The sequence below is a fragment of the Molothrus ater genome, unplaced genomic scaffold, assembly GCF_012460135.2.
Source record: "Molothrus ater isolate BHLD 08-10-18 breed brown headed cowbird unplaced genomic scaffold, BPBGC_Mater_1.1 matUn_MA533, whole genome shotgun sequence".
Taxonomy (NCBI): domain Eukaryota; kingdom Metazoa; phylum Chordata; class Aves; order Passeriformes; family Icteridae; genus Molothrus; species Molothrus ater.
Genome location: NW_023416711.1, coordinates 16,930 through 42,862, shown reverse-complemented (window position 1 = coordinate 42,862; position 25,933 = coordinate 16,930). Strand labels below are relative to the sequence as shown.

General features: G+C 47.1%; 1 protein-coding gene across 3 annotated transcripts; it reads left to right on the top strand.

Moving 5' to 3' along the window:
- The first annotated feature begins 8,755 nt into the window (after positions 1-8,755).
- On the top strand, positions 8,756-13,727 carry LOC118701237 (GTPase-activating Rap/Ran-GAP domain-like protein 3). 3 transcript variants are annotated; one of them, XR_008509104.1, is made up of 7 exons: positions 8,767-9,333; positions 9,861-9,925; positions 10,545-10,608; positions 10,882-10,950; positions 11,266-11,341; positions 12,110-12,231; positions 12,655-13,727. XR_008509104.1 is itself a non-coding variant. In XM_054518413.1 (6 exons), exons 1-5 carry the CDS (start codon positions 9,275-9,277, stop codon positions 12,175-12,177), a joined length of 294 nt encoding a protein of 97 aa, XP_054374388.1. In that variant the 5' UTR covers positions 8,762-9,274; the 3' UTR covers positions 12,178-12,231; positions 12,655-13,727. The 3 variants fall into 3 exon arrangements, 1 of the variants encoding a protein (XP_054374388.1); XR_008509103.1 differs by having other exon boundaries at positions 8,756-9,333; positions 10,882-11,341; XM_054518413.1 differs by lacking the exon at positions 9,861-9,925 and having other exon boundaries at positions 8,762-9,333; positions 10,882-10,908.
- The last annotated feature ends 12,206 nt before the right edge of the window (positions 13,728-25,933 follow it).

The following is a 25,933-nucleotide window of genomic DNA, read 5'->3' as shown; positions in this document are numbered from 1 at the left end:
AGGCGCCAAGAGCCGAGTTGAGGCGACAAGAGCCGACTCGAGCCGAGCGTCTCCGGAGCGAGCCGAGCTCCGCCGAGCGCAGCATCCCGGGCAGGGCGACAAGAGCCGGGCCGGGCTCGGGGTGCAGCCGGGGCTCTGGGGGGCTTCCCCGCCTGTCCCTCTCTCTAGCCCTCCTTCCTTCTCCCCGTATTCGCCTTCTCTCGCTCCCTTTCCCCCATTCCCTCTCCCCCCACAAACCCGGCTCCTTCCTGTCCTGTCCCTAGCCCGCTACTCCCTTCTGTTCCCCCTCTCTCCTTCCTCTGCCCAGCCTCCCTGTACCCTCGTCCCGGGCTTTCCCTTCCCGTCCCGCTTTCCTGCGCAGCCCGAGCTCCCTCGCCGCCCTTTCTCATGCCCTGCTCTCGCTCCTCTCTTCCCGTGCCCCCTTTCCTTCTTTGCCCCGCAGCCGCGGGGCTCGGGCTGCCGGAGAATAAAGCCCCGAGGGCCGGAGCCCGGCGCCCCTGGGCCCTTGCAGGAGTCCCCGCGCGGGGCCGGAGGCTCTCGGCGGATCCCCCCGTGCCGCTCAAGCAGCCCGGCCGACAGCGCCGGAGCTGCGGCTTTGCCGGCATCGCGCTGAGAGCGGCCCCCGCCCTGTGCCGGGCCGTCCCCGCCGTCTGTGCCGCTCCCTCTCTCGCTGCCCCCGGCCCGTGACAGCGAGGCTGGGCAGGAACCTCAAGCCTTCTGGGGGCTGCCCCCGCTTTCTTGTTGCAGCAGAATCCCTTGCTGGGGCCATGCACGTGTGGGAAGGGCTTGGGGGAAGCGCTGCGCTGCTGTCCAGGGCAGTCGGATTCGTTCTGAGCCTTCTTTGGGGGTCAGGAAAAGGGGGGGGGGGGGGGTGAAGACTCGGGGCTCTGATGCCGTTGGGGGCACCCCAAGGTGCCCAGGAGAGGGAGCCCCACTGCGGTGCAGGAGCAGGTGGGGGGCGGGCGAGGGGCGGGGGTCACGCTGGGTGCCGTCCCCCAGAGGGACCCAAAGCTGCCACCAAATGCACAGGGAGGGAGGGGTGAGTGGGTGTAGGATGCTAAAACCTGGCAAGGCGTTCGGTTTTCTAGGTATTGCTAAAGAATAGGAATTGGTCTCTAAACTCAGCTGGGGAGAAACCCTCTCTACGCACTCATTTGTTTCCAGGAATGTAGAAGGTTCCGACTGGAGATGGGTAGTAGTTCTGAAGATATTGCCGTGAGGTTTTGATCTAGGAACGGACCGAGCTGTGCCCTGGAACCCTCAGAACAGCTGCAGGGGCTGAAGGCGATAGAAGGGGCTCTCTGGCACCTTTTGCCTCCGTTCTCTGCCAGCGCCCAAATCGTGTCGCAGTCCCGGAAGAGGCGCTTGTCATCCCGAGAGCCAAAAGGAAGACGTGTAAAATCCCAGCTCTGCCTTGGGTTTCGTGTGGGTTTTGTACTTCGTATCGATGTCATTCCAGAGAGCAAGGAAAGAAGAAATGTGACCGGGTCCCACTATTACTGTGTGAAGGCTTTCTTGAAAGGCTGCTGTATTTCTATTGTCTTTTTCCACTCCAAGCTTGACTTTTCCCTTTGTTTTTCGAGCTCTGCTGCATTGGGTGTCCCAAGGAGGGCGGGGTTCCTCAGCAGGGCTCTTAGGAGGTGGCGCTGATTCTGCTTTTTCTGAAGGCGTCTCAAAGCGTGCTACCAGAATGACAGTTTTGTGCACTGGAAAGCTTTCCCTCAGTGCCATCAGCGCACGTCCGTGTCTGAATTGTGGAAGCAGACGGACTAAGAACAGCCAGCACCCGGAGCAGATGTCTGTTGGCTCTGTGTCTGTGAGAAGCGGGCTGTGTGCTGGACGGGGAGAGGCGCTGTTGGAGAGTGGCATCAGCGCCAGGTGTGAGCTGTGAGGATGATGGGGGGCTCGGAGCAGCCCCAGGTGTGAGCTGTGAGGATGATGAGGGGCCGGCTCCTGCCGGGGGGGGGGGGGGGGGAGGCAATTTTAGGGGGAGGCTTCGCCTCAGCTCCCTTTTGCATGGAGCTGCTGAGAAGAGGGGTTCATGGGGGGCTCCCGGGGCTGTCTCATGGAAGGACTGCGAGAGCTTCTCGCAGCGTCTGGGCGAACACCTGGATGCGCGCTTGGAGACGCGGAGCATCGCTTCAAGGAGGTGCCGAGGGACGAATCTTTGTGCCGGGAAGCAGCAGCCGAACGGGTGAGCGCGTGTGGATTTGGAGCGGGGACTTTGGTCCTTTCCCTTTTCGATTTGATCTTGGCAGTCCCCCCTCCCCGGTTCCCCAGGACCAAAAACGGAGCTTGTGAAGACAAAAGAAGGAGAGGCAAGCAGCTACTCTCCTAATATTGTCTGTGTTCGAACTGGGAGGGATCCGCCTTCACCTGCGGTTCGAAGGGTGTTGATTGAAGGAAAACCTGCCTTTTCCCGGCTGTTAGGGGTATCCCAGGGGTGACAGGGAATCCCTGCGTTCCATTTGGACGGGAATGGGCAAAGTATTGTTGTCATCTGAGGGGTTTGATTTGAAGGCAGCCAGCCCATTTTCATCATCCTAAGGTTTAAATGGAGGGGACAGCGCTGGTGTCCCTCCTTTGCAAGGGTTTGAATTGAGGTCCAAATCCCCCTTTCCACACGGCTTGAAGGATTTCATCGGAGGAAAGCCCCTTCTTTTCTGCTCTCCCAGGGGATGAACTTGAAGGGGAGAAGCCATTTCTTTGCCCTTGTTGAAGCGAGGTGAGCGCCGCCCGCGGCGTCAGTTTCGGGGTTCAGTTGCGGGAAGCCGCAGCTCTGGCAGCGTTTGCAGGGCTGCAGTCGGGGCTGTGCCGCTGCATTTGAGGGCGCTTCTTGTGGCCGCGGCCCGGCCCGGAGCGTTGCCGCTCGGGAGCGCTGCCGGCCCGGGCCGGGCGGTTGCCGAGGCGCACGGGGAATTTGGCGCGGCAGCGGCCGAGCCGCTCTGCCGGTGCGAGCCGCCGTGCGGAGCCGAGGGCGGCTGGCGCCGGGCCGGCCGAGGGCGGCAGAGGCGGCGCGGGCGCTGCTGCGCCGGCCCGGCCGGTGCCCGCCGCTCTGTCCGCTCCGGGCGCGGGGCTCGGGCGCCGCCGGGGTCCCCCGGGCAGGGGGAGCGGGCGGGGGCGGGGGGGTCTCCGGGGCGGCGCCGCCCCTGCGCGCCGGAGGAGCCGCTTTGCCGCCGGGAGCCGCGCTCCGTCCGGGGCCGGCAGCGCGGGGTTCGGCTGCCGCAAGTTCTTGGGTGTCGTGGTTCGGAGGTGCTCTGTAGGGATCGATCGCACGGTTTTGTGTGGGTCGCAGTGGGTGTGCGCTAAGGGCTCTGGCGTTCTTCCTGACCGGTACGGTTCTCGGTTCAGGTGGTGACGATAAAGGTTTGGTTTGAATCGAGTTCTGTAGTCGGATATTTTTTTTGCCGGGCTATTCTGTTTTTAAAGGCGTGCAATGGTTTCTACGGGTCGTTGCGCGAAGCAGCGGCTCGGATTTTAATTCTGTCGCGGTGGCTTTTATTAGCGTGGGCGTGTAGCGTTTGTTTCGGTGGGTTCGAGGTGGCGTCGTGTCGTTAATAGCAGCGGGGTTTTTAAAATCTCTCTAATTGCGTTCGTGTTTATCGTCTTCCAGGGCTTTTATTGATTTGGTTTGTTTGATTGTAGTGTATGTTGTATTGTTACGGGATCATTTGGGAGATATTGTTAATGGTTACGTTTCTCTTTAGGCTTTGTGTTTATTTCTGGGTGGTATTTTTATTTTGATCGAATGAGGCTCTATGCGTTTATTCTTCAGCTGGGAATAATTTTTTTGTTGTAAATTAAAGTTGATTTGGTTTGGGGGACTTTTGTTTTACAAATGTATTTTCTTTTGGTTTTTTCCTTTCTTTTTTTTTTTTCTTTTCGTTTTTTGTTGTCCTTCGACGTATTTGGTGGTTGTTGATCAGTTTTATTTTTGGGAACGTGGGTATTTATATGGTGGGTCTTTTTAAGTAGTTGTTTGTTTTTGTTGTTTTGTTTTTTTTTTTTTTTTTTTTTTAATTTGGGTAGTTATTTTCTTATTTTTTAGTGGTCGAGATTTTTTTTTTTTTTTTTCTATTTCGTTCATTAGTTCGCTTTCTAAAGTTCTTTTGACAGAGTATTGCTTATTCTTTGAGTTAGTGTAGATGTAGAATTTTGGTTAGTTTTTAAAATGACGTTCAGGGTCAGTGGCACTGATTGGAGTTGAGCGAGTTGGTTTGGGTTTTTTTAGAGGCTTTTGTGATTTGCTGCGTGTGTTTCTCCAGGGTTTTCTTTTCGTTTGGTTCCATTTTTCTGATGTGATGAGAACTGTCAGTGAAAAGAGTGTTGTGTGTTTTTTTCGCTGGCAGTTGTTTGGCTGGTGGAGGTATCTTGATGGTTTTGGAAGACATTGGTGGGAATTCGATGCTGTTTGTTTTGTCCTTGTATTTAGGAATTGGATTTTAAATGTAAAATTCTAAGGATAGCTATCTTTAAACAAAACAAGTAGATGTGCAGAAATGGGAATAAACTTTTATTTTGATCTATTCGATCTATATTTAAAATTTAACAGGTAACATAAGTCATGATCTATTCCAATAAGATATTGTATTTTTTAATAGAGCGTTGTGTATGTTTATAGATATATCAATAGAGATGATAACTATAAACACAGCTCAAAGGAAATTTTAAATATAGAAATGTGTTGCGAATCTATGCAGATATATATATAAAATTATTAAAGGATTGTAAATCTAAAGTGACATAAATCCATACAACACGTAATACAAGTGATACTGTATATATCTTATTATGATCTATTATAGGAAATAGCCATAAAGCTAGTACATCACTATGATATAATATCTAAAACATTATAGATATGGTAAATGTAAATACAACAATATTATTAAAAGTAGTTTAAAAGAAAGGAAGGTTTTGTTTTTTACTTGGCAAAAGCAGGGGTTTTATGATAAAAGCTACAAATACAAATGATAGAAAGGTAGAAATCTACTTGTAAAAATATCTCATGACTACATCAAGATGGATATAAAAATTGAAAATATTAGAAAAAAGAAGTTGTAGCAGTAGATTTGGTACATAATAAAAATAATAATTTATCTATATGATGTGAATAATATATATGTGATATGTAATTATGAAGAGAATGCATCAGTATAAACTGTGACTATAAAAGTGAATATAATTATGCAAGCTATAAATATAAAACGATTTCAATATAGATTAAAAGAAGGGTTTTTTGGTATTTGTTTGGTTAGAGATGGGATTTTTTTTGGAATAATAAAAGTATGATAGAAATCTAAATCAAAGTATAGAAATATGCAATCAATATATAATGATATTGATAAAACCACAAAATATGAATAAATACAGATAATAGGAATAGGCATAATAGATTGTATAAACGACGTAACACATCAATGTCCGGTATAAATATGCGTGTGAATAGAACTAGGAAAACTAGAACTATAAAATTTATTTCAAGAAGGCTTGAAAGAAAGGGGGCTTATTTGGTTCTTGTTTGGTGAGAGGCAGGTTTTTGGCATTTATTTTTAGAGGAGTTTTTTGCGGGGGGGAATCGCCCCTGTTCTTTTTTGCCGCCTTGGCTGCCCGCAGCCCCAAGGCGCGCGGCGCCCCCGGCTGGGGTGGGCGGCAGTGCTGCCGCCTTGTGGGCAGAGCGCGGTACTGCAGCCCGCCGCCGCCAGGCAGCCCTCTTGGGCGTGGCGCGTGGCGGAGTTTGTTTGACCTTCTCAAAATGGCGGCCCAAAGGGCGGGAAACCGGAGGACCCCGGTGTGTCTATCCGGACTGCCTGCACGGAGCACCGACGCCGCCGCGGCGCCGGCGGAATTTTTGTGGCGTTTTAGGTGTACCCGAGACGGGCTGTGCGGTCAGCGGCGCCGCGGGCGGGCGTATTTCGGCGGTTTTCTGACCGGCATCTGAGTAACCGCCTCTCTCGGCCGAGGGGGGTCCTCCCACGGCCGCCATGTTGGGAGTGGCGCGTCACCAATGTCGCGGGAGTTTGTTTGACCTTCTCAAAATGGCGGCCCAAAGGGCGGGAAACCGGAGGACCCCGGTGTGTCTATGCGGACTGCCTGCACGGAGCACCGACGCCGCCGCGGCGCCGGCGGAATTTTTGTGGCGTTTTAGGTGTACTCGAGTCGGGCTGTGCGGTCAGCGGCGCCGCGGGCGGGCGTATTTCGGCGGTTTTCTGACCGGCATCTGAGTAACCGCCTCTCTCGGCCGAGGGGGTCCTCCCATGGCCGCCATGTTGGGAGTGGCTCGTCACCAATGTCGCGGGAGTTTGTTTGACCTTCTCAAAATGGCGGCCCAAAGGGCGGGAAACCGGAGGACCCCGGTGTGTCTATCCGGACTGCCTGCACGGAGCACCGACGCCGCCGCGGCCCCGACGAGATTTTCTGTGGCGTTTCGATTGCGATGATGGCATTCCGGTTCGCCTGCAGGGTTCGGCGTCGCGGGAAATCGTTTCTAGGGCTCGAGGTGGGTGTCGGCATTTTGATCAGGCAGCTGGCAAAACGCCTACGCCTTGGGGTCTTTCCAAGGGGCGCTGGGGGCGTGGCCGGGGCGGGGCGCCCTGTTGACGAGGTGACGTCATTAGGCGGCACTCTGCCTGCAGTGCGCCAAAGCAGGCGGCAGGGGGCGCTGTACCAATAGAGTATTAAGTATAAACTATCTAGAAGAAGAAATAAAAGCTCTATGTCACCTGCAGCTGTAGAAAATTTCAGGCTCCCATGGAGGAAATAGTTTTCCTAAAATCATTACCGTTTTGGGGGTTTTTGCACTCCCCGGTAGCCTGAATGTTTCTACTGCTGCTTTTTTATTCTAAAGCTAGAATGGAAAGCCAAGATTAGAAATAGAGAGAGAAAAAGAGAGAAAGAAAGAAAGAGTGAGAGAGAAAGAGAGAAAGAAAGAGAGAAAGAAAGAGAGACAGAATGAGAGAAAGAGAGAAAGAAAGAGAGACAGAGAGAAAGACAGAGAGAAAGAAAGAGAGACAGAGAGAAAGAAAGAGAGACAGAGAGACAGAGAGAAAGAAAGAAAGAGAGACAGGGAGAAAGACAGAGAGAAAGAAAGAGAGAAAGAGAGACAGAGAGAAAGACAGAAAGACAGAGAGAAAGAAAGAGAGACAGAATGAGAGAAAGAGAGACAGAGAGAAAGACAGAAAGAGAGACAGAATGAGAGAAAGAGAGAAAGAAGGAGAGACAGAGAGAAAGACAGAAAGAGAGACAGAATGAGAGAAAGAGAGAAAGAAGGAGAGACAGAGAGAAAGACAGAAAGAGAGACAGAATGAGAGAAAGAGAGAAAGAAGGAGAGACAGAGAGAAAGACAGAAAGAGAGACAGAATGAGAGAAAGAGAGAAAGAAGGAGAGACAGAGAGAAAGACAGAAAGAGAGACAGAATGAGAGAAAGAGAGACAGAATGAGAGAAAGAGAGACAGAATGAGAGAAAGAGAGACAGAGAGAAAGACAGAAAGAGAGACAGAATGAGAGAAAGAGAGAAAGAAGGAGAGACAGAGAGAAAGACAGAAAGACAGAATGAGAGAAAGAGAGAAAGAAGGAGAGACAGAGAGAAAGACAGAAAGACAGACAGAATGAGAGAAAGAGAGAAAGAAGGAGAGACAGAGAGAAAGACAGAAAGACAGACAGAATGAGAGAAAGAGAGAAAGAAGGAGAGACAAAGACAGAAAGACAGACAGAATGAGAGAAAGAGAGAAAGAAGGAGAGACAAAGACAGAAAGACAGACAGAATGAGAGAAAGAGAGAAAGAAGGAGAGACAAAGACAGAAAGACAGACAGAATGAGAGAAAGAGAGAAAGAAGGAGAGACAAAGACAGAAAGACAGACAGAATGAGAGAAAGAGAGAAAGAAGGAGAGACAAAGACAGAAAGACAGACAGAATGAGAGAAAGAGAGAAAGAAGGAGAGACAAAGACAGAAAGACAGACAGAATGAGAGAAAGAGAGAAAGAAGGAGAGACAAAGACAGAAAGACAGACAGAATGAGAGAAAGAGAGAAAGAAGGAGAGACAGAGAGAAAGACAGAAAGACAGACAGAATGAGAGAAAGAGAGAAAGAAGGAGAGACAGAGAGAAAGACAGACAGAATGAGAGAAAGAGAGAAAGAAGGAGAGACAGAGAGAAAGACAGACAGAATGAGAGAAAGAGAGAAAGAAGGAGAGACAGACAGAAAGACAGACAGAATGAGAGAAAGAGAGAGACAGGAAGAGAGCCAGAGAAAGAAAGAAAGAGAGAGAGAACGAAATAGAAAAAGACAGACAGACAGACAGAAAGAAAGAAAGAAAGAAAGAAAGAAAGAAAGAAAGAAAGAGACAGGAAGAGAGCCAGAGAAAGAAAAAACGAGAGAGAGAAAGACAGACAGAAAGAAAGAAAAGGAAAAAGGAAAGGAAGAAAAAAAAAAAGAAGGAAGAGAAAGGAAGAAAAAAAAATGAAAAAGGAAAAGGGTGAGAGTGAAAAAGAAAGAGCGAAAGTGGAAAAGGGGGTGAAAAACAGAGTGAAAAAAAGAAAAAAGAGTTGGAGTGGAAAAGAAAGGACATTCGGGAGGGGCGGTGCTGCCTAAGGTGCTTCCGCGCCCAGGAGCGAAGGAGCCGTTTGATCCCCCGGCGGGACCGCAGCTCCCGGTGGCGGCAAACGGAGCGGTGGCTGTCAGTCCGAGACTACAACTCCCGGCAGGCCCTGCGGCCGTAAAGCGCGGCGTCTGACGCAACGGCCGACGCGCCATATGAATGGCTGGCGGGCCGAGGCGGCCGCGCGCCGGGGGAGCGGGCTGGGCGCGGGGAGCTCCCGGCGCCTCTCCCGCGCGGGACGGAGCCGCGGCAGCGACGCTGGAGGGGCGAAGCCTCCGGCCGGCCGGCCGCCCGCACGGAGCCGAGCGGCGCGGAAGGGGCGTCCGCCCGGTGCCTCGGCCTCGCTCAGCGGTCCCGGTGGCGGGGGCTCAGCTCGGGCGGGGCGCGCTGCCGCCCGCCGATGGCGGAGCGCCAGGCGGTGCTTTGCTGCCGCGGGCCGGGAGCTGCAGGAGCCGCCCCGGGCGAGCGGCGCCGGGCGCTGCCGCGGTCACTGTGCGGCGGCTGGCGGAGGCGCGGGAGCCGCCGAGCTGCAGCCGTGTCCCTCGGGCTGCTGCCGCTGCTGCGGGCGGGGGCGGACGAGCGGCTGGAATGACACGGCTGCTGAGTGCCTCAGTGCTCGTGGCTCTTTCTTCCACGCAAACAGATGGAGCGGCATCGCTGAGCAGTAAAACACAGCGATGGCCCGGAGAATGGCGAGCGCAAGGAGCGCGCGGGCTGGATCCTTCTGCTGGCACAGGTGCGATCCGCAAACTCAGCCCCTTGTGCCCCTACCCTCCCGACCCCCAGGGGAAATGCTCTCCAGCCTCGAGCTGCTGCAAGACAAAACGTGTGATTTGACACTAGGGTCCGGAAAAGGTTTCCGTTTAGATTAGCAAATGCCTCAATTGTTCTTGGTTACATCCTAGGATCGGTTTTAGGCAGTGACTTTATACCGCTTGTCGGATTTTTCTTGTGCAATGGTAAGAAAATAGGCAGGTCTGATACTGGTTTCGCTTTTTTTCTACTTCATGTTCCATGAGCTGCTTTTATCCAAGCAATTGTTTTAAAGTTCTACTGTAGGCGTTTCTGGTTCACTTTTTTTTTTTTCTTTGCAGCACCCGTGACATTTTTTTTTTTTTTTTTTCTCTAAATCGGCAGCAAATATAGCTGAGTAAAATTACCTTGGTTTTCTTCCTTCTTAAATGTTTTTATTGATAATCCTATTTGAATATGCAGAACAAGTGGGTATGTCCTGTAATATATCCTAGCTTTTCTTGTTTACAGGGTACTCAGAAAACACTTTTCCCTTAGAGTCCCACTGAAACATTCTCAGTGCAATCTCCGTTAAGGTATGTGTTTACAAATAAGCCACCATCAGCTGAGATATTTGCCTGTGTACCTTTTCCTGTAATTCAGAGCTTGCGTTCTGTGGTTTTTATGATAAACCTATCAAACTTGCGAAACTGTTTTGCAAGTCTTAATCGTTGAAGGCAGCAAGAAGTGGTTTAAAAGCCTGTTCTTGAGCAGACAAAGGGAAAAAGTGTGAATTTGATGCTGAACTTGTCCTTTTTCATTTGACTTGCCTTGAATGATTTAGGAAGAGAGAGAACTAGAAAAAAGAGAGAAATAGAATTGGTTCTTGGGCCCTCCTAAAATGCTCCCCGTGATTCTGTGTGGAGCCAAAGTGAAGGGTGATGGAACAGAGCCCTGTGCTTTAGAAGGAAATCAATTTCAACCTGATCTCCACCCTGAGTCTCCCTAATTTCTGTTTTTAAAATGCAAACTAAGTTTAGGAAGTGTTGGAAGTTAGTATTTTGGGGAAGAAATGGCAGTTGCACCAACCGTTCCATTTCCCAGAGGCTCTGGGAACGATTCATTTTGTAAGCGCTGTAACTGCAATCGGTTGGTGGTTCGGGGTTGGAATGTGCACTTGCCCTGCTCTAAAGCACTCGTTCATTTGCATTTCAGTGCCAGGAGTCTTGAGAAACTGGAGAAGAGCCCAAGAGACATTTTTCATCCTGAGATACAAAAGGTAGGAAGTGACTTTTTTTTGTTTGGTTCTTTTTCTTTATGATTTCCTGGAAATAGAAGTAATTAAGTATAGATACTACTGGTTTGTTTCTTCCAGTAGCTAATAATAATAATAATAATAATAATAATAATAATAATAATCGAATACTACTTAAACTGTCTCTTTATCCATTGAACTGGCCATTTCAAATCCAAACTTCTAAACACAAATAAAACCATCATCCTTGTAGAATCTTTAATAGGAGGGGGCTAAAGATGCTGTTTTTGTTGACAGGATTTATTGGTTGTTGAAGGGCAAGAGGTGAGTACAAGCCTAACTACTTCTTGCTCACAGACCCGTCCGGTGAGTACAGCTTTGTATTTTGATGGGCTTTTGATGACTTCTAAATCAATTGCTCGTTACAGTAAAAAGAAGTAATGTTTTTTTGAACCTGACAGCAAAAATAACTTGAAGCACCAACTTAATAATAATTGATCACCCATCTAAGTTAATGGTTTTATGCTATACTATCAAAGTTTAAAGGTAAATTATCGTGTAGTAGGAGATAGTATAAAATGTATGTTCTGATGTGTAGGATGTATGCAAAGATTAGAGGACCCAAATTGTTATGTCTTCTGTTTGACTGTTTACCAAATAATATTTGGTTTTATTTTCCAGGGATCGGTGAATTTTAAATTTGGAATCCTCTATGCTAAGGATGGTCAGCTTACAGGTGATGAAATGTTCAGTCATGGTGAGTTTTCCACCTTCTCCTTAATTGTTTTGCTCATCTGAAAAAAAAAAAAAAAAAAAAAAAGGTATGTTTATTATTTGTTACCCTGTTCTGTCCGTTTCCTCAGTATTTGCTGGAGCTCTGCTTACCCAAGCTTTGGGTAAAACAAGCTTTGGGTTCCTTCTGTCCCACTGGGTGTTGCCCAGTTTGGTTGCATCTGGTGAAATTCACCCTGAGCCCTTACAGAACCAGCTCCAACCACGTGAGAGCCATTCGCAGCTCTCTCAGGACACCCGGAGGAGGATGGGTGACGTTTCTGAGCATCTGGCAAGTGTACTTCTCTCAAAACTCGGCCTGTGACATTGCTGGGGAAAACCCTTCTGTATCCTGGAGGGTTCCTCAAACTCTGTTGAGGATCCAGTTAGCAGTTGCTCACCTGGATGGTTCCAGCTCCTCAAGTTAACACTTGTACTCTTGCCCTGTAGTTTAGATCTATTGTAGTTTTGTTATTTTGCACGATTTTACGTCTTTGGAAAATAACGTGCGTTTCACTCTTTGGAACCTCTCGGATCATTCTTTGGTGCAGCACCACCTAATGGGACACTTGGCTGCTGTGCTGAAGGGCTTGGTTACTAGGATTGTAAATCCCGGAGAGTTTGTAAGTCTTCTGTCCCCAGGGAGGTGTCACGCTTTGTTCACTCTGTTTGTCAGGTGCTGCTTCTCGTCGGAAGTATTAACTTCAAACTGCCCTGTTCTTTTTTTAACTTTTTTTCCTGGTTCTCTCCGTAGGGCAGGGAAGGACTCTCGTATCCCGGTCGTCAGACTCAGCGCTGCCCGAGAAGATACAGAGAGTGTAAAAATCATAAGAAGCAAATAGGACTGCAGAGGAAACAAACTGGAGAGAACAAAAGGTGATATTGTTCTCCTTAGCCTGGATTAGAAACATCCCCTGTGCTTTGATGCCGGTGGCTGCCAGGGGCTCGTTAGGTCTTTTTAGGCAGGTGTAGGTGTTCACTTGTAGGTTCTATTTTTTGGCAAAGGACCGTGAGAGAAGTTTATTTCTACATCCAAATAAACATTCATCTTATCTGAACATAACCTGTCATCCCATTTCTGACGTTAAGGACTCCTGTATAAATACTTGGGGAGGTTTTCTTTGTCGTTTCTGAATGGTTCAATTTTGGTTCCACCTACCTGCCGGATACTTGAACGAGTCTGAGGTGGTTTAATTGCATACTGCTTCCTTGAAATTCTGTTGGTCTCTGCTTGGAACCCTTCTTGTAGTGCTCAATGAAAGACTTCTGATGGTGTTTTCTTGCCTGTTTGTGTTTAAGGTCGTGCTCTGATGCATTTACAGAAACCATGGCAGGAGAGAGTCAGCTGCTGGAGAAGAGGAGACAGTATTATCCCTGGGCAGCATAGAACTGCGCTACTGCTGTGTCATCAGCTGTGTCTGCACTGAAAGTAGCCACCTTCACTTGTAGGTAGCTCCTTGGTGCTTTAGGACACGCTGAGGGATTTATTCCTTTTGGGATCCACGATGAGAATTCCCAAGAGACGTAGTAATAAGGTATGAGATTGGAAAAAAGCCTGTGTCCTTGGAATGTTGTTGTTGTCGTCAAAAGTTAATTTTTCCTTCTTTCTTAGCCAGTAGTCAGCTTTTTGCTTTATTTTTTGTGGGATCAGTACTTGATTGTTTAAAAAATGGCTTCAAAATAACTGCAGCGGCTGGCCACCAGGACCTTGTTCAGATTTGCCTATTTGCTTGTAGCTAAAACGTTTCCATATTGTTTCTCGTTCTATTGAAGAAACTGCTGCCCAGTCAACTAAGAACTGAACATCTATCTGTCTAGGACATGGGGAGAGGATTTAGGTCGTGTCTTTGTTTCCAGAAAAAAGTTCCAGTGTAGTTTCTAACTAGAGGAAAAGGGGGGGTGAAGACTCGGGGCTCTGATGCCGTTGGGGGCACCCCGAGGTGCCCAGGAGAGGGAGCCCCACTGCGGTGCAGGAGCAGGTATGTTATCACGTACTAGAGAGCAAATGATAAATAGAAAGAGGAAAATTATAAATATAAAAATATTTTTTAAATCGTTAAAGAAAGCGTTTTTTTTTACTTGTCAGTAGGCAGGGTTTTGATGATAAAAATGATAAATACAAAGAATATGAAGGTAGAAATCTAAGTCTAGAAATATATCATAAATACGTACAGATAAAGTTTAAAACTAGAAGAAAAAATCAGTTGCAGCAGTAGATACGATACATAATATAAATAATACTTTAAATACATGTCTAGAATTTTATAGCTATTATAGATAATTATTAATAGATTGCATCAAAAGAAACCATATATATAAATGTGAGTATAACTATACAAAGTATAAAAATATTTCGATACCGTTTAAAAGAAGGTGTTTTCGTGTATTTTTTTGGTTAGAGATGGGGTTTTTATTTGGATTAATAGAAGTATTCTAGAAATGTAAATCTAACTATAGAAAGATACAATCGATAGAGAAAGATATTTCTAAAAACACAACCGAACGACGCCGCCTTCGGGGGAATCGCACGAGCTCGGCCGAAGCAAGGCGAGAGCGGCCGACCCTGACGGCCTCGAGCGAACCGGGGCGAGCGGAGCCGAGGCGCGCCGAAGGCACAGAGCGGCTGGGAGTTGGGCCGAAGCGAGGCGAGCTCTGCCGAAGAGGCGAATGCAGGCGCCAAGAGCCGAGTTGAGGCGACAAGAGCCGACTCGAGCCGAGCGTCTCCGGAGCGAGCCGAGCTCCGCCGAGCGCAGCATCCCGGGCAGGGCGAGGCGCCGGGCCGGGCTCGGGGTGCAGCCGGGGCTCTGGGGGGCTTCCCCGCCTGTCCCTCTCTCTAGCCCTCCTTCCTTCTCCCCGTATTCGCCTTCTCTCGCTCCCTTTCCCCCATTCCCTCTCCCCCCACAAACCCGGCTCCTTCCTGTCCTGTCCCTAGCCCGCTACTCCCTTCTGTTCCCCCTCTCTCCTTCCTCTGCCCAGCCTCCCTGTACCCTCGTCCCGGGCTTTCCCTTCCCGTCCCGCTTTCCTGCGCAGCCCGAGCTCCCTCGCCGCCCTTTCTCATGCCCTGCTCTCGCTCCTCTCTTCCCGTGCCCCCTTTCCTTCTTTGCCCCGCAGCCGCGGGGCTCGGGCTGCCGGAGAATAAAGCCCCGAGGGCCGGAGCCCGGCGCCCCTGGGCCCTTGCAGGAGTCCCCGCGCGGGGCTGGAGGCTCTCGGCGGATCCCCCCGTGCCGCTCAAGCAGCCCGGCCGACAGCGCCGGAGCTGCGGCTTTGCCGGCATCGCGCTGAGAGCGGCCCCCGCCCTGTGCCGGGCCGTCCCCGCCGTCTGTGCCGCTCCCTCTCTCGCTGCCCCCGGCCCGTGACAGCGAGGCTGGGCAGGAACCTCAAGCCTTCTGGGGGCTGCCCCCGCTTTCTTGTTGCAGCAGAATCCCTTGCTGGGGCCATGCACGTGTGGGAAGGGCTTGGGGGAAGCGCTGCGCTGCTGTCCAGGGCAGTCGGATTCGTTCTGAGCCTTCTTTGGGGGTCAGGAAAAGGGGGGGGGGGGGGGGGGGTGAAGACTCGGGGCTCTGATGCCGTTGGGGGCACCCCAAGGTGCCCAGGAGAGGGAGCCCCACTGCGGTGCAGGAGCAGGTGAGGGGCGGGGGTCACGCTGGGTGCCGTCCCCCAGAGGGACCCAAAGCTGCCACCAAATGCACAGGGAGGGAGGGGTGAGTGGGTGTAGGATGCTAAAACCTGGCAAGGCGTTCGGTTTTCTAGGTATTGCTAAAGAATAGGAATTGGTCTCTAAACTCAGCTGGGGAGAAACCCTCTCTACGCACTCATTTGTTTCCAGGAATGTAGAAGGTTCCGACTGGAGATGGGTAGTAGTTCTGAAGATATTGCCGTGAGGTTTTGATCTAGGAACGGACCGAGCTGTGCCCTGGAACCCTCAGAACAGCTGCAGGGGCTGAAGGCGATAGAAGGGGCTCTCTGGCACCTTTTGCCTCCGTTCTCTGCCAGCGCCCAAATCGTGTCGCAGTCCCGGAAGAGGCGCTTGTCATCCCGAGAGCCAAAAGGAAGACGTGTAAAATCCCAGCTCTGCCTTGGGTTTCGTGTGGGTTTTGTACTTCGTATCGATGTCATTCCAGAGAGCAAGGAAAGAAGAAATGTGACCGGGTCCCACTATTACTGTGTGAAGGCTTTCTTGAAAGGCTGCTGTATTTCTATTGTCTTTTTCCACTCCAAGCTTGACTTTTCCCTTTGTTTTTCGAGCTCTGCTGCATTGGGTGTCCCAAGGAGGGCGGGGTTCCTCAGCAGGGCTCTTAGGAGGTGGCGCTGATTCTGCTTTTTCTGAAGGCGTCTCAAAGCGTGCTACCAGAATGACAGTTTTGTGCACTGGAAAGCTTTCCCTCAGTGCCATCAGCGCACGTCCGTGTCTGAATTGTGGAAGCAGACGGACTAAGAACAGCCAGCACCCGGAGCAGATGTCTGTTGGCTCTGTGTCTGTGAGAAGCGGGCTGTGTGCTGGATGGGGAGAGGCGCTGTTGGAGAGTGGCATCAGCGCCAGGTGTGAGCTGTGAGGATGATGGGGGGCTCGGAGCAGCCCCAGGTGTGAGCTGTGAGGATGATGAGGGGCCGGCTCCTGCCGGGGGGGGGGGGGGGGGGGGAGGCAATTTTAGGGGGAGGCTTCGCCTCAGCTCCCTTTTGCATGGAGCTGCTGAGAAGAGGGGTTCATGGGGGGCTCCCGGGGCTGTCTCATGGAAGGACTGCGAGAGCTTCTCGCAGCGTCTGGGCGAACACCTGGATGCGCGCTTGGAGACGCGGAGCATCGCTTCAAGGAGGTGCCGAGGGACGAATCTTTGTGCCGGGAAGCAGCAGCCGAACGGGTGAGCGCGTGTGGATTTGGAGCGGGGACTTTGGTCCTTTCCCTTTTCGATTTGATCTTGGCAGTCCCCCCTCCCCGGTTCCCCAGGACCAAAAACGGAGCTTGTGAAGACAAAAGAAGGAGAGGCAAGCAGCTACTCTCCTAATATTGTCTGTGTTCGAACTGGGAGGGATCCGCCTTCACCTGCGGTTCGAAGGGTGTTGATTGAAGGAAAACCTGCCTTTTCCCGGCTGTTAGGGGTATCCCAGGGGTGACAGGGAATCCCTGCGTTCCATTTGGACGGGAATGGGCAAAGTATTGTTGTCATCTGAGGGGTTTGATTTGAAGGCAGCCAGCCCATTTTCATCATCCTAAGGTTTAAATGGAGGGGACAGCGCTGGTGTCCCTCCTTTGCAAGGGTTTGAATTGAGGTCTAAATCCCCCTTTCCACACGGCTTGAAGGATTTCATCGGAGGAAAGCCCCTTCTTTTCTGCTCTCCCAGGGGATGAACTTGAAGGGGAGAACCCATTTCTTTGCCCTTGTTGAAGCGAGGTGAGCGCCGCCCGCGGCGTCAGTTTCGGGGTTCAGTTGCGGGAAGCCGCAGCTCTGGCAGCGTTTGCAGGGCTGCAGTCGGGGCTGTGCCGCTGCATTTGAGGGCGCTTCTTGTGGCCGCGGCCCGGGCCGGAGCGTTGCCGCTCGGGAGCGCTGCCGGCCCGGGCCGGGCGGTTGCCGAGGCGCACGGGGAATTTGGCGCGGCAGCGGCCGAGCCGCTCTGCCGGTGCGAGCCGCCGTGCGGAGCCGAGGGCGGCAGAGGCGGCGCGGGCGCTGCTGCGCCGGCCCGGCCGGTGCCCGCCGCTCTGTCCGCTCCGGGCGCGGGGCTCGGGCGCCGCCGGGGTCTCCCGGGCAGGGGGAGCGGGCGGGGGCGGGGGGGTCTCCGGGGCGGCGCCGCCCCTGCGCGCCGGAGGAGCCGCTTTGCCGCCGGGAGCCGCGCTCCGTCCGGGGCCGGCAGCGCGGGGTTCGGCTGCCGCAAGTTCTTGGGTGTCGTGGTTCGGAGGTGCTCTGTAGGGATCGATCGCACGGTTTTGTGTGGGTCGCAGTGGGTGTGCGCTAAGGGCTCTGGCGTTCTTCCTGACCGGTACGGTTCTCGGTTCAGGTGGTGACGATAAAGGTTTGGTTTGAATCGAGTTCTGTAGTCGGATTTTTTTTTTGCCGGGCTATTCTGTTTTTAAAGGCGTGCAATGGTTTCTACGGGTCGTTGCGCGAAGCAGCGGCTCGGATTTTAATTCTGTCGCGGTGGCTTTTATTAGCGTGGGCGTGTAGCGTTTGTTTCGGTGGGTTCGAGGTGGCGTCGTGTCGTTAATAGCAGCGGGGTTTTTAAAATCTCTCTAATTGCGTTCGTGTTTATCGTCTTCCAGGGCTTTTATTGATTTGGTTTGTTTGATTGTAGTGTATGTTGTATTGTTACGGGATCATTTGGGAGATATTGTTAATGGTTACGTTTCTCTTTAGGCTTTGTGTTTATTTCTGGGTGGTATTTTTATTTTGATCGAATGAGGCTCTATGCGTTTATTCTTCAGCTGGGAATAATTTTTTTGTTGTAAATTAAAGTTGATTTGGTTTGGGGGACTTTTGTTTTACAAATGTATTTTCTTTTGGTTTTTTCCTTTCTTTTTTTTTTTCTTTTCGTTTTTTGTTGTCCTTCGACGTATTTGGTGGTTGTTGATCAGTTTTATTTTTGGGAACGTGGGTATTTATATGGTGGGTCTTTTTAAGTAGTTGTTTGTTTTTGTTGTTTTGGTTTTTTGTGTTTTTTTTTTTTTTTTAATTTGGGTAGTTATTTTCTTATTTTTTAGTGGTCGAGATTTTTTTTTTTTTTTTCTATTTCGTTCATTAGTTCGCTTTCTAAAGTTCTTTTGACAGAGTATTGCTTATTCTTTGAGTTAGTGTAGATGTAGAATTTTGGTTAGTTTTTAAAATGACGTTCAGGGTCAGTGGCACTGATTGGAGTTGAGCGAGTTGGTTTGGGTTTTTTTAGAGGCTTTTGTGATTTGCTGCGTGTGTTTCTCCAGGGTTTTCTTTTCGTTTGGTTCCATTTTTCTGATGTGATGAGAACAATTACATCAATAGAATGAAGATGCCCAGAATTCTTCTTTTGAAGTTACACACAGTCAATATTTTCTAAAGAAGGTTGTGAAACTTAATAAGGAGTACATTCCACGTGACTGGTGCACAAGTTCATGTTTCCACCTTACAAAATACATATTATTAAAAGAAAAATGTTCTGCCTTGTAGAAAAGTAACCCATTCGTAATTTGATCAAAGATAGGATTAGATCAAGTATTCCTACAAGACAGTAGTAGTACTAGGAAAAGCCTTTTGGCGTCTATTTAACTACAGGAAACTTGAGAAAGCAGAAGAGTGTCCTTCCCTGCTGCAAGCTGTACTTCCTATTTGCTAGTGCTGCTTCAACATTGTCTAAAGAAAACTTGCCAAAATAAGACTATTGTATACAAGCAACTGTAACTATCCATTCCGTTCCAGCTAATTTTAACTAGCAAGTATGAGTCACACACTCTAATGGAATATTCTAATGCATAGATAGAGCATACCTTCACTAATAAATGGGGACTCTGGAAAAAGGAGCAAATGCAGTTGAATTTCAGGGAAGGAAATTATTGGAGTGCTGTCGCAGACATCTTTCATGAAAAATCTTTTTTTAGGATTTTTCTTTGTGAGAAGCTGCAGTTCAGCAACTAAAGTAAACAATGGTTATCGGCTGCTGTGGAATGCAACAGGTAGACTCATGATTGGTCTCCTGTAGGTGTTTAGATTTCTTGACTACTCATGGCAGAGCTAGCTCTTACTTGGTCTGAGACACAGATCTTTGTTATTCATTCTTTTCTATTCTTAGCTTAGCTAGCTTCTCAAGAAACTTTTTCTTTTCTATTGCTTTTTAGTATAGTCTTAATGTAACATATATCATAAAATAATAAATCAAGCCTTCTGATCATAGAGTCAACATTCTCATCTCTTCTTCATCCTGAAAATCCTTGTGACCACAGTCACAGAGTGCTAACTGCAGTCCCTCGACTTCACAAGAAATGATGTCTGGTAATCCCAACCAGAAACATATAGAAATCCATTTTCAAATGGGTTGCATCTATGGTCCTCTGTTCTTCCTATATGAAGAAACTGTGTTTTGAATCAATCTTCAAAATAGTATGCCTAAAGACCTTAGATGCCTCCAATTCTTTTCTTTTTTTTTTTCCAGAAGCAACAGTCTCAAAACCTTTTTAAAGCTGACATTTTCCCTTAAGATGCCATATTTTAAAAGAGCACCTTGTCATTTAACAGGGTATTCCAAACATCATTTACAAGTTTAGACTGAAAGTAACACTTTTCCTAGTAATCTTTCATTTTTTGCAGCTCAGTGCTAACATAGGCAGCAAAGAAGAGAACAGACCACAGCTCTTTCTGGAGCATCTTGAACAAATGCCCTTGCTTATGTTCTAATCATTCACTTCACCAAAAGACCTAATGATGAAGAAAAGGTTGTGAAAGCATTACTAGTAGTGCTACATGGCAATGTACGGGTGTGATTTCTCAAGCAGAATTTGTATCACATAGATGATACTTGGCAAACAGCAAATGAAGGGGTTTTCTTCAGCTCTCAGACTGATGTTACATGTCAGTAATTTAATAAAAAGATAACAAGAAGAAGGTTATTTTTTAACATGTGAATTTAATTCCACCCCTGCCATGGACATCTGAATCTTATGAATAGACAGTGTCTGATTTAGAAAAAAATAAAGAATTACCACAGTTTAAAGAAACATAGGATCATAAACCCTTTGCTGATGGAACGTAGCCTATTCATTGGTTGAAATGAAGCAGGTAGACAGGACATATGAAATATTTTTTTGTGGATCAAACATTTATTTTCTAAAGTGATGCTGACAGATAGTGAACTCACCAACTTAGATATTGCACGGTAGATAAGGGTACATAACTTGCTCCATCAAGTAATCCCTTGGAACCATCATCCAAGGGGATTTTCCCCTGCATCTGTGAAAATATGCCTACCTTTTTCACAATACTTCTGCAGCAGCATTGTTAGGCCTGATCAGCTGGTATGGAGAGGGAATTATCGGCAGCAAGGTGACTGGCCAGGGCAATTTGCTTCAATGGATTTTGATCTCCCGGATATTTTGCAGACCTGCTTCAGCCCTGCTTGTCAAACACAGCCTTTAAAGGGTGCCAAACAATTGTTAGTCTGTACTGGGCCATATGCTCTTTATTCTCTCCCTCAACTTCTCCATCGCCTCTCATCTGTTTCACATGAGCTATGTTCAAGGTCCACAGGCTACTTTTCACAGAATCTTCAGGCCTGATGCAGTAAGAATGATGACTAGAACACAGCTGGGATCAATTTTCCAGTTTGGATAAAATGCATTCTGCACACAAATCCAATGAGAAGGTGTTCCCCCTATGCCCAGAAAAACCTTCACTAGTACTAGTGTTCTACGTAAACTGCAACTTAGTCTGAAAGAAAAGCTTTTTTCTGAGAGTGTCTAAGAGCTTTGTATGAAGCACAGATATTTGATATATGCAATTTTGAATACCAGAGGAAAAAGAAAACGGCACAAAGCTTTTAATGGTGCTGGTTTTAATTTTAAATTCCATGCACCTTTTCAAAAAGTGTCAGCTCAAATGCCCATCAACATATTTTAGTCACCTGTAAGTCAGTATTCATATAAAATGTGATTCAAATCAAAAGAATTTCAAACCTTTCCTCAAAGTTTATATGCCTAGATTTAATACTTCTGGCACATATTAGATGAAAGGAAGACATTTTTTACTGTGGGGGTGATGGAACACTGGAACAGGTTGCCCAGAGAAGTTGTGGGTGTCCCATCCCTGAAAGTATTCAAGGTCAGGTTGGATGGGGCTTTGAGCAGCAACACAGGAGACTCTTGATGGTAGAGAAACAAAGTTTGAATCTAGAAGAAACTCAGATTGAAGTATAGGAGCACGTTTTCCCTCAGCTCTTGGGGTAAAATCAAAGTGTTACAAAATTACCTTGATCTGTGATTTTCACTACTGTAACAGGTTAATGAAAACTATGCAGAAGATAGCAAATTTTAAAAGAGGTAAGAATTACAGCATAAAATACATGGGATGGGTTTCTACATGGGACACAATCTCTGTATTTCCACACTTCCTCATGTTAGGATTTCATGAAGTGCCAAAGAAGGCGGCAAAATATCATTCAGGACATTATTTACTGGGGTTCAGCCTGGCCTTTAGTAGGAATTGGGTTTGAACATAATGCAGATATACCACACACTTTCCCTTCACTGAAAAATTACTGTTTACAATGAATAAGCAATGAGGATATAAAATTGACTGAAAGCATCTTAAAAAGGTAAAGTATTTCATTGCAAATGATCTGTGATCCAAATAGTTCTTCCACCTTAGTGAGGGACAAAAGAATTCTTCCATATCATGATGGTTTAAAATTGTATAAACCAATGTTTTCTTCTGAAATGATATTATCATTTTTTTCTATTTTTAGAAGAATATATTCCTTGACATACAACACATGAGAACAAAGTAATTTTAAAGAAACAAATGATATGAAAATATTCCCTACATATAATTAAATGAAAAGCTGTGTTTTAAATAGGAAGTAGATATTAAACAGAATTTTTACACCAGATATTTGAATTGTTGCACCAGCTATTTTGCCCACAAAGAGAGGTATTTAGCATTTCGGTCTTTTCCAAGGTGTTCATCATCTGCTATGCTGACCTCTGCGTGGGCCTAGGTGTGTGTGGAAGGGGGGCATGTGAAGGGGAGTGTGTATGTTTGCTTAACACTTGTTGTGGCAGATTCATGCCTCAGCTCCATCATTTGTTTTAGAAACTTCACAGAGAGTGGATATGAAGTTTAATATCAACAAGAGATCAATTCCCAAATCATCCATTTTACCCTACCTTATAAATCATATGCTTTGTTGCATATTTTATCAAATATACTTTCAAGCCACACAGAGAAATGAGAATGTGGAGAATCCCTCCAATGTCTTGCAACTTTTATGCAAACAGAGTTTCAAGAAAGGATCATTTCTTTTAAAGTACATCTGGGACAGGCATGATGGTGGTGTCAAGCTGCTGGAGTTTTTGTTGCTGGGAGAAGTCGTACAAAAGGATTGGTTTTTACATTGACTAGTTACTGAATCAAGTGCATGAATACATTGGAAATTCAACTGGGGGTTCCTTTTTCTAGCAGATTACTTCTAGAACGAGCTTGCAGACTGAAGCTGACTCTTTTGCTCTCTTTTTGTTTCTTACCTATTTTCTTGGCTTCTTTACCACTATCTACACAATTTTGGAACTTTTTTCCCAACTAAAATTGTTTCATAGTCTGATAATTAGGATACATTTTTTACAAGGAATTTTTAAAAATCTTTGTTTGAGTTAAGAAGGTTAAGGACTAAGGTCTTTTTCTTACCTTATCAATATTGGGATGAAATTGATAAATAAAGACTAACTCTTTCTTTTTATTTTCAACCCAAGTAGATAGTTCCCATACATTAATACATTTTGTGGACCAATATTTGCCATTCTGATGTAAGTTGTCCCTTCTTAACAATATACATTCTGTGACTATGTTGACAACAGTATTGGTGAAGATCCTAACTGGTCTTAAACACACATAGGGAGAAATTTGCTCAGCCAGTGTCAGTCTTAAGCATGCCTATCAGAAGATCTTTCTATAGCTGGGGAATTTTCCCATGAAAGGGATTCAGTTATGGAAGAGACACTTATCCCAGAGTTTTGCATTCTTCTTGAGCACTACTTAAGGAACTTAGATCCCATGTCCATTTGGATCTCTCTCTGCACAGATCTTTGTCATGCCAGTGCTTGAAATGCATCTCTAAGAGAATTCACTAGCACAGAATGAACGAGAGTGGAAGGCGTCAGTGGGGCTCACCAGGTCCAACCCCCCTGCTTAAACCAGGCTACCTAGAGCCTCTTGCCCAGGATTATATCTGGGTGTACTTTTCATGTCTTCAAAGATCCAGGCTCCACAATCTTTCTGGGCAGTCTGTGCCGTGGTTCAGTCGCCCTCACAGTAAAAAATCATTTGCTGATGTGCAGAGGCAATCTCCTGTATTTCAGTGTGCCTACTGCCTCTTGTCTTTTCACTGAGCATCCTTGAAAAGACACTGGTTCCCTCCTCTTTGCACTATTCCTTCTGGGATGTATGTGTGCTGCCACCTAGAGAAATGTCAAAAACCTTCCTGAAGCCCAGGCAGACAATATTCCCTTCATCTACCGGGCAAGTTGATTCATCAGAGGAGTTTAAAAAGTTGTTCAGCATGAAGTTCCCCTGGTAAATCCATGCTGACTATGTTATTTTGTCCTCCTTCATGTGCCTGGCAATGCTTTCCAGCAATAGCTGCTCCATCAGCTTCCTGGGGATAAAAATGACGCTGGCTGGCTGGCTTGTACTTTTCCAAGTCCTCCTAGTTGCCTTTTTCCAAGATGGGTGACATTTGCTTTCATCCAGTCTTTGGGCACTTTCCTCAGTCACTATGATCCATCAAACATCATTAGGAGTGGCCTCAGAATAACATCTGCTAACACCCTTGAGACCTGTGGCTGCATCTCAACAGGGCCTGTGGACTTCATGGAATACGTACCAATTCAGTGACTATGCCCATAAAAGTTTGCAGGGGATAACAGAACGTATTAACAGGTACCTGAAGAGTGAGTGAAAATCTATGGAAGCAATCCAAAAGGACAAAGACTTGAGTTCCCTTTTCAGACAAAGCATCCTATCGTGGAGCTGAGCAGCTTTAGATCTAGGGAAGCTTCCCCTCTGAAAGGATGCAGAAGACATTCTTTTACCCGTATCCACTAATAAAATGTATTGACCATTCACTTGCAATACAAAAAACTAAATTATTTCCAAAATTGTTGCCGCCTAACTAGACAATCATGTACTGGCTGGGTATTCCCCTAACAGATGACAGCACCTGCTTGATGCCTCTTATGCCTACAGACTATTTGAATTAGATCATTTGGGTCTGGAACTTTCTTTCTGATGAATTTGGAAGATTTACTGAAGCAAGGAGCTGAAGATGAAAACTTCATTTCCCATCAGTGCACTTTAACATCCACGGCTGTAATGCCATTGTTTCTCACCAACTGAGTCAAGAATTTATGACTACAAAGTGGATCAGCTCCAAAAGGAAAGATAAAGGCTGGAAAACATTCTCTCTTGGTAAAGCAAATGAAGTGACTAAATTCTAATCACTCGCTGGCCTAAAGCTTCAAGGAGCGGGAGGTGGACCAGGTTTCCTTCCACTGCCATTCTCTTTGTCACCTCAGTGTTTTATAGGGGTATGCAGACATTCAAAAAGAGAGCTTTGCTGAATTCATAAAATTCAGTCTTAAAAAATAACTTGATAGCAGCTGAAATGAAAAGAACAAATAAAATGCAATTAATTCCACGGAAGCTTGAAATGATTATTTCTTCATTTTGCATTTGAGGATGTATATTGTGTGAGTTTGTCTTGTATTGTTCTACAGGTTTTCTAACTGGCACACCTTTCTTTATGAATGGACTGTCCTTTCCTAAATGCTCTCATATGGAGGAACATGCTTCTGATAAGAAGAGCACTAGGGTGTCTTTACTTGACCTTTTATTTTTACTGATGTTTGGTCCTTGGAAATGAATGGGGTTTTTCAATTGAAATGTCTTACTATTGTTCCCACAGGATAAGCCACAGGCTCTTCTGCTCAGAGCTGTCACTAGTCAGCTATTCTCCTATCTGCCTTTAAGTAGTTGAATGTTCTGGTCTAAAAGTAGCACCTTCTATGTAGCCATGCTCTTAGCTGCCAGTGTCATCTTGAATCCAAACACCCTCCCACAAGGGACCGCTGGTTCTGTAGTCAACTAAGGGGAAAAAAACGGTCCATCCATGCTTCCTGATTTAAAATATAAAGGTATATAAAGGTATGGTGTCCCTAAACGATTCTCTGCAGTTGAACACTACTTATCTTTGCCGTGTTTCTTCAACTCACTCGCAAGTCATTCATGCGTTACCTTATTGTGAGAATTGCTTGGTTTGAAGATGATTTAAAAGGATATGAGAATACTTTTGTGCCTCTGCTATAAGGATGCTTTTCAAATCCACACAAACTTCCTGCAAATGCAAAAGCATTCATCCTGTATTGTCCTAGGCTACAATATAAAAATGTATTCTGCTCCCAACCTCAAGAGCTGCTGAAACCGGGAGGGGCATCGTTTTTTCCTTATCTCCTTATCTCTTAACGGGGCCATCCATGTCTTGCCACATGATTCAGAGATGACTCCCTCCAGGAGCCATTTCTGTTTAAAGGGTAATCAAGGAACCACTGCATGACTCAGAACAATTTGAGCCCATTACAAGATGCTCTGCCCAGGGGGCAGGAGCTAAGCATCCCCAGCTGGATAGAATCTGAGTTTTGGGACACCACAAGCAGTCTTTCCACAGGCTTCCTAGAAGAACGGCCACCCTCACCCACTGGTCTTCAGAGGACAAGAGCTACCAGATGGTTTCTACAGGATCACCACTTCAACAAGACCATTTCATCCGGACTGCTGCCACCACCCTAACTAGCAGGGTGACAGGTTGTATTCTGTCCGTGGTTTTTCTTTTGTATTATTGCATGTATTTGGTTTTTTGC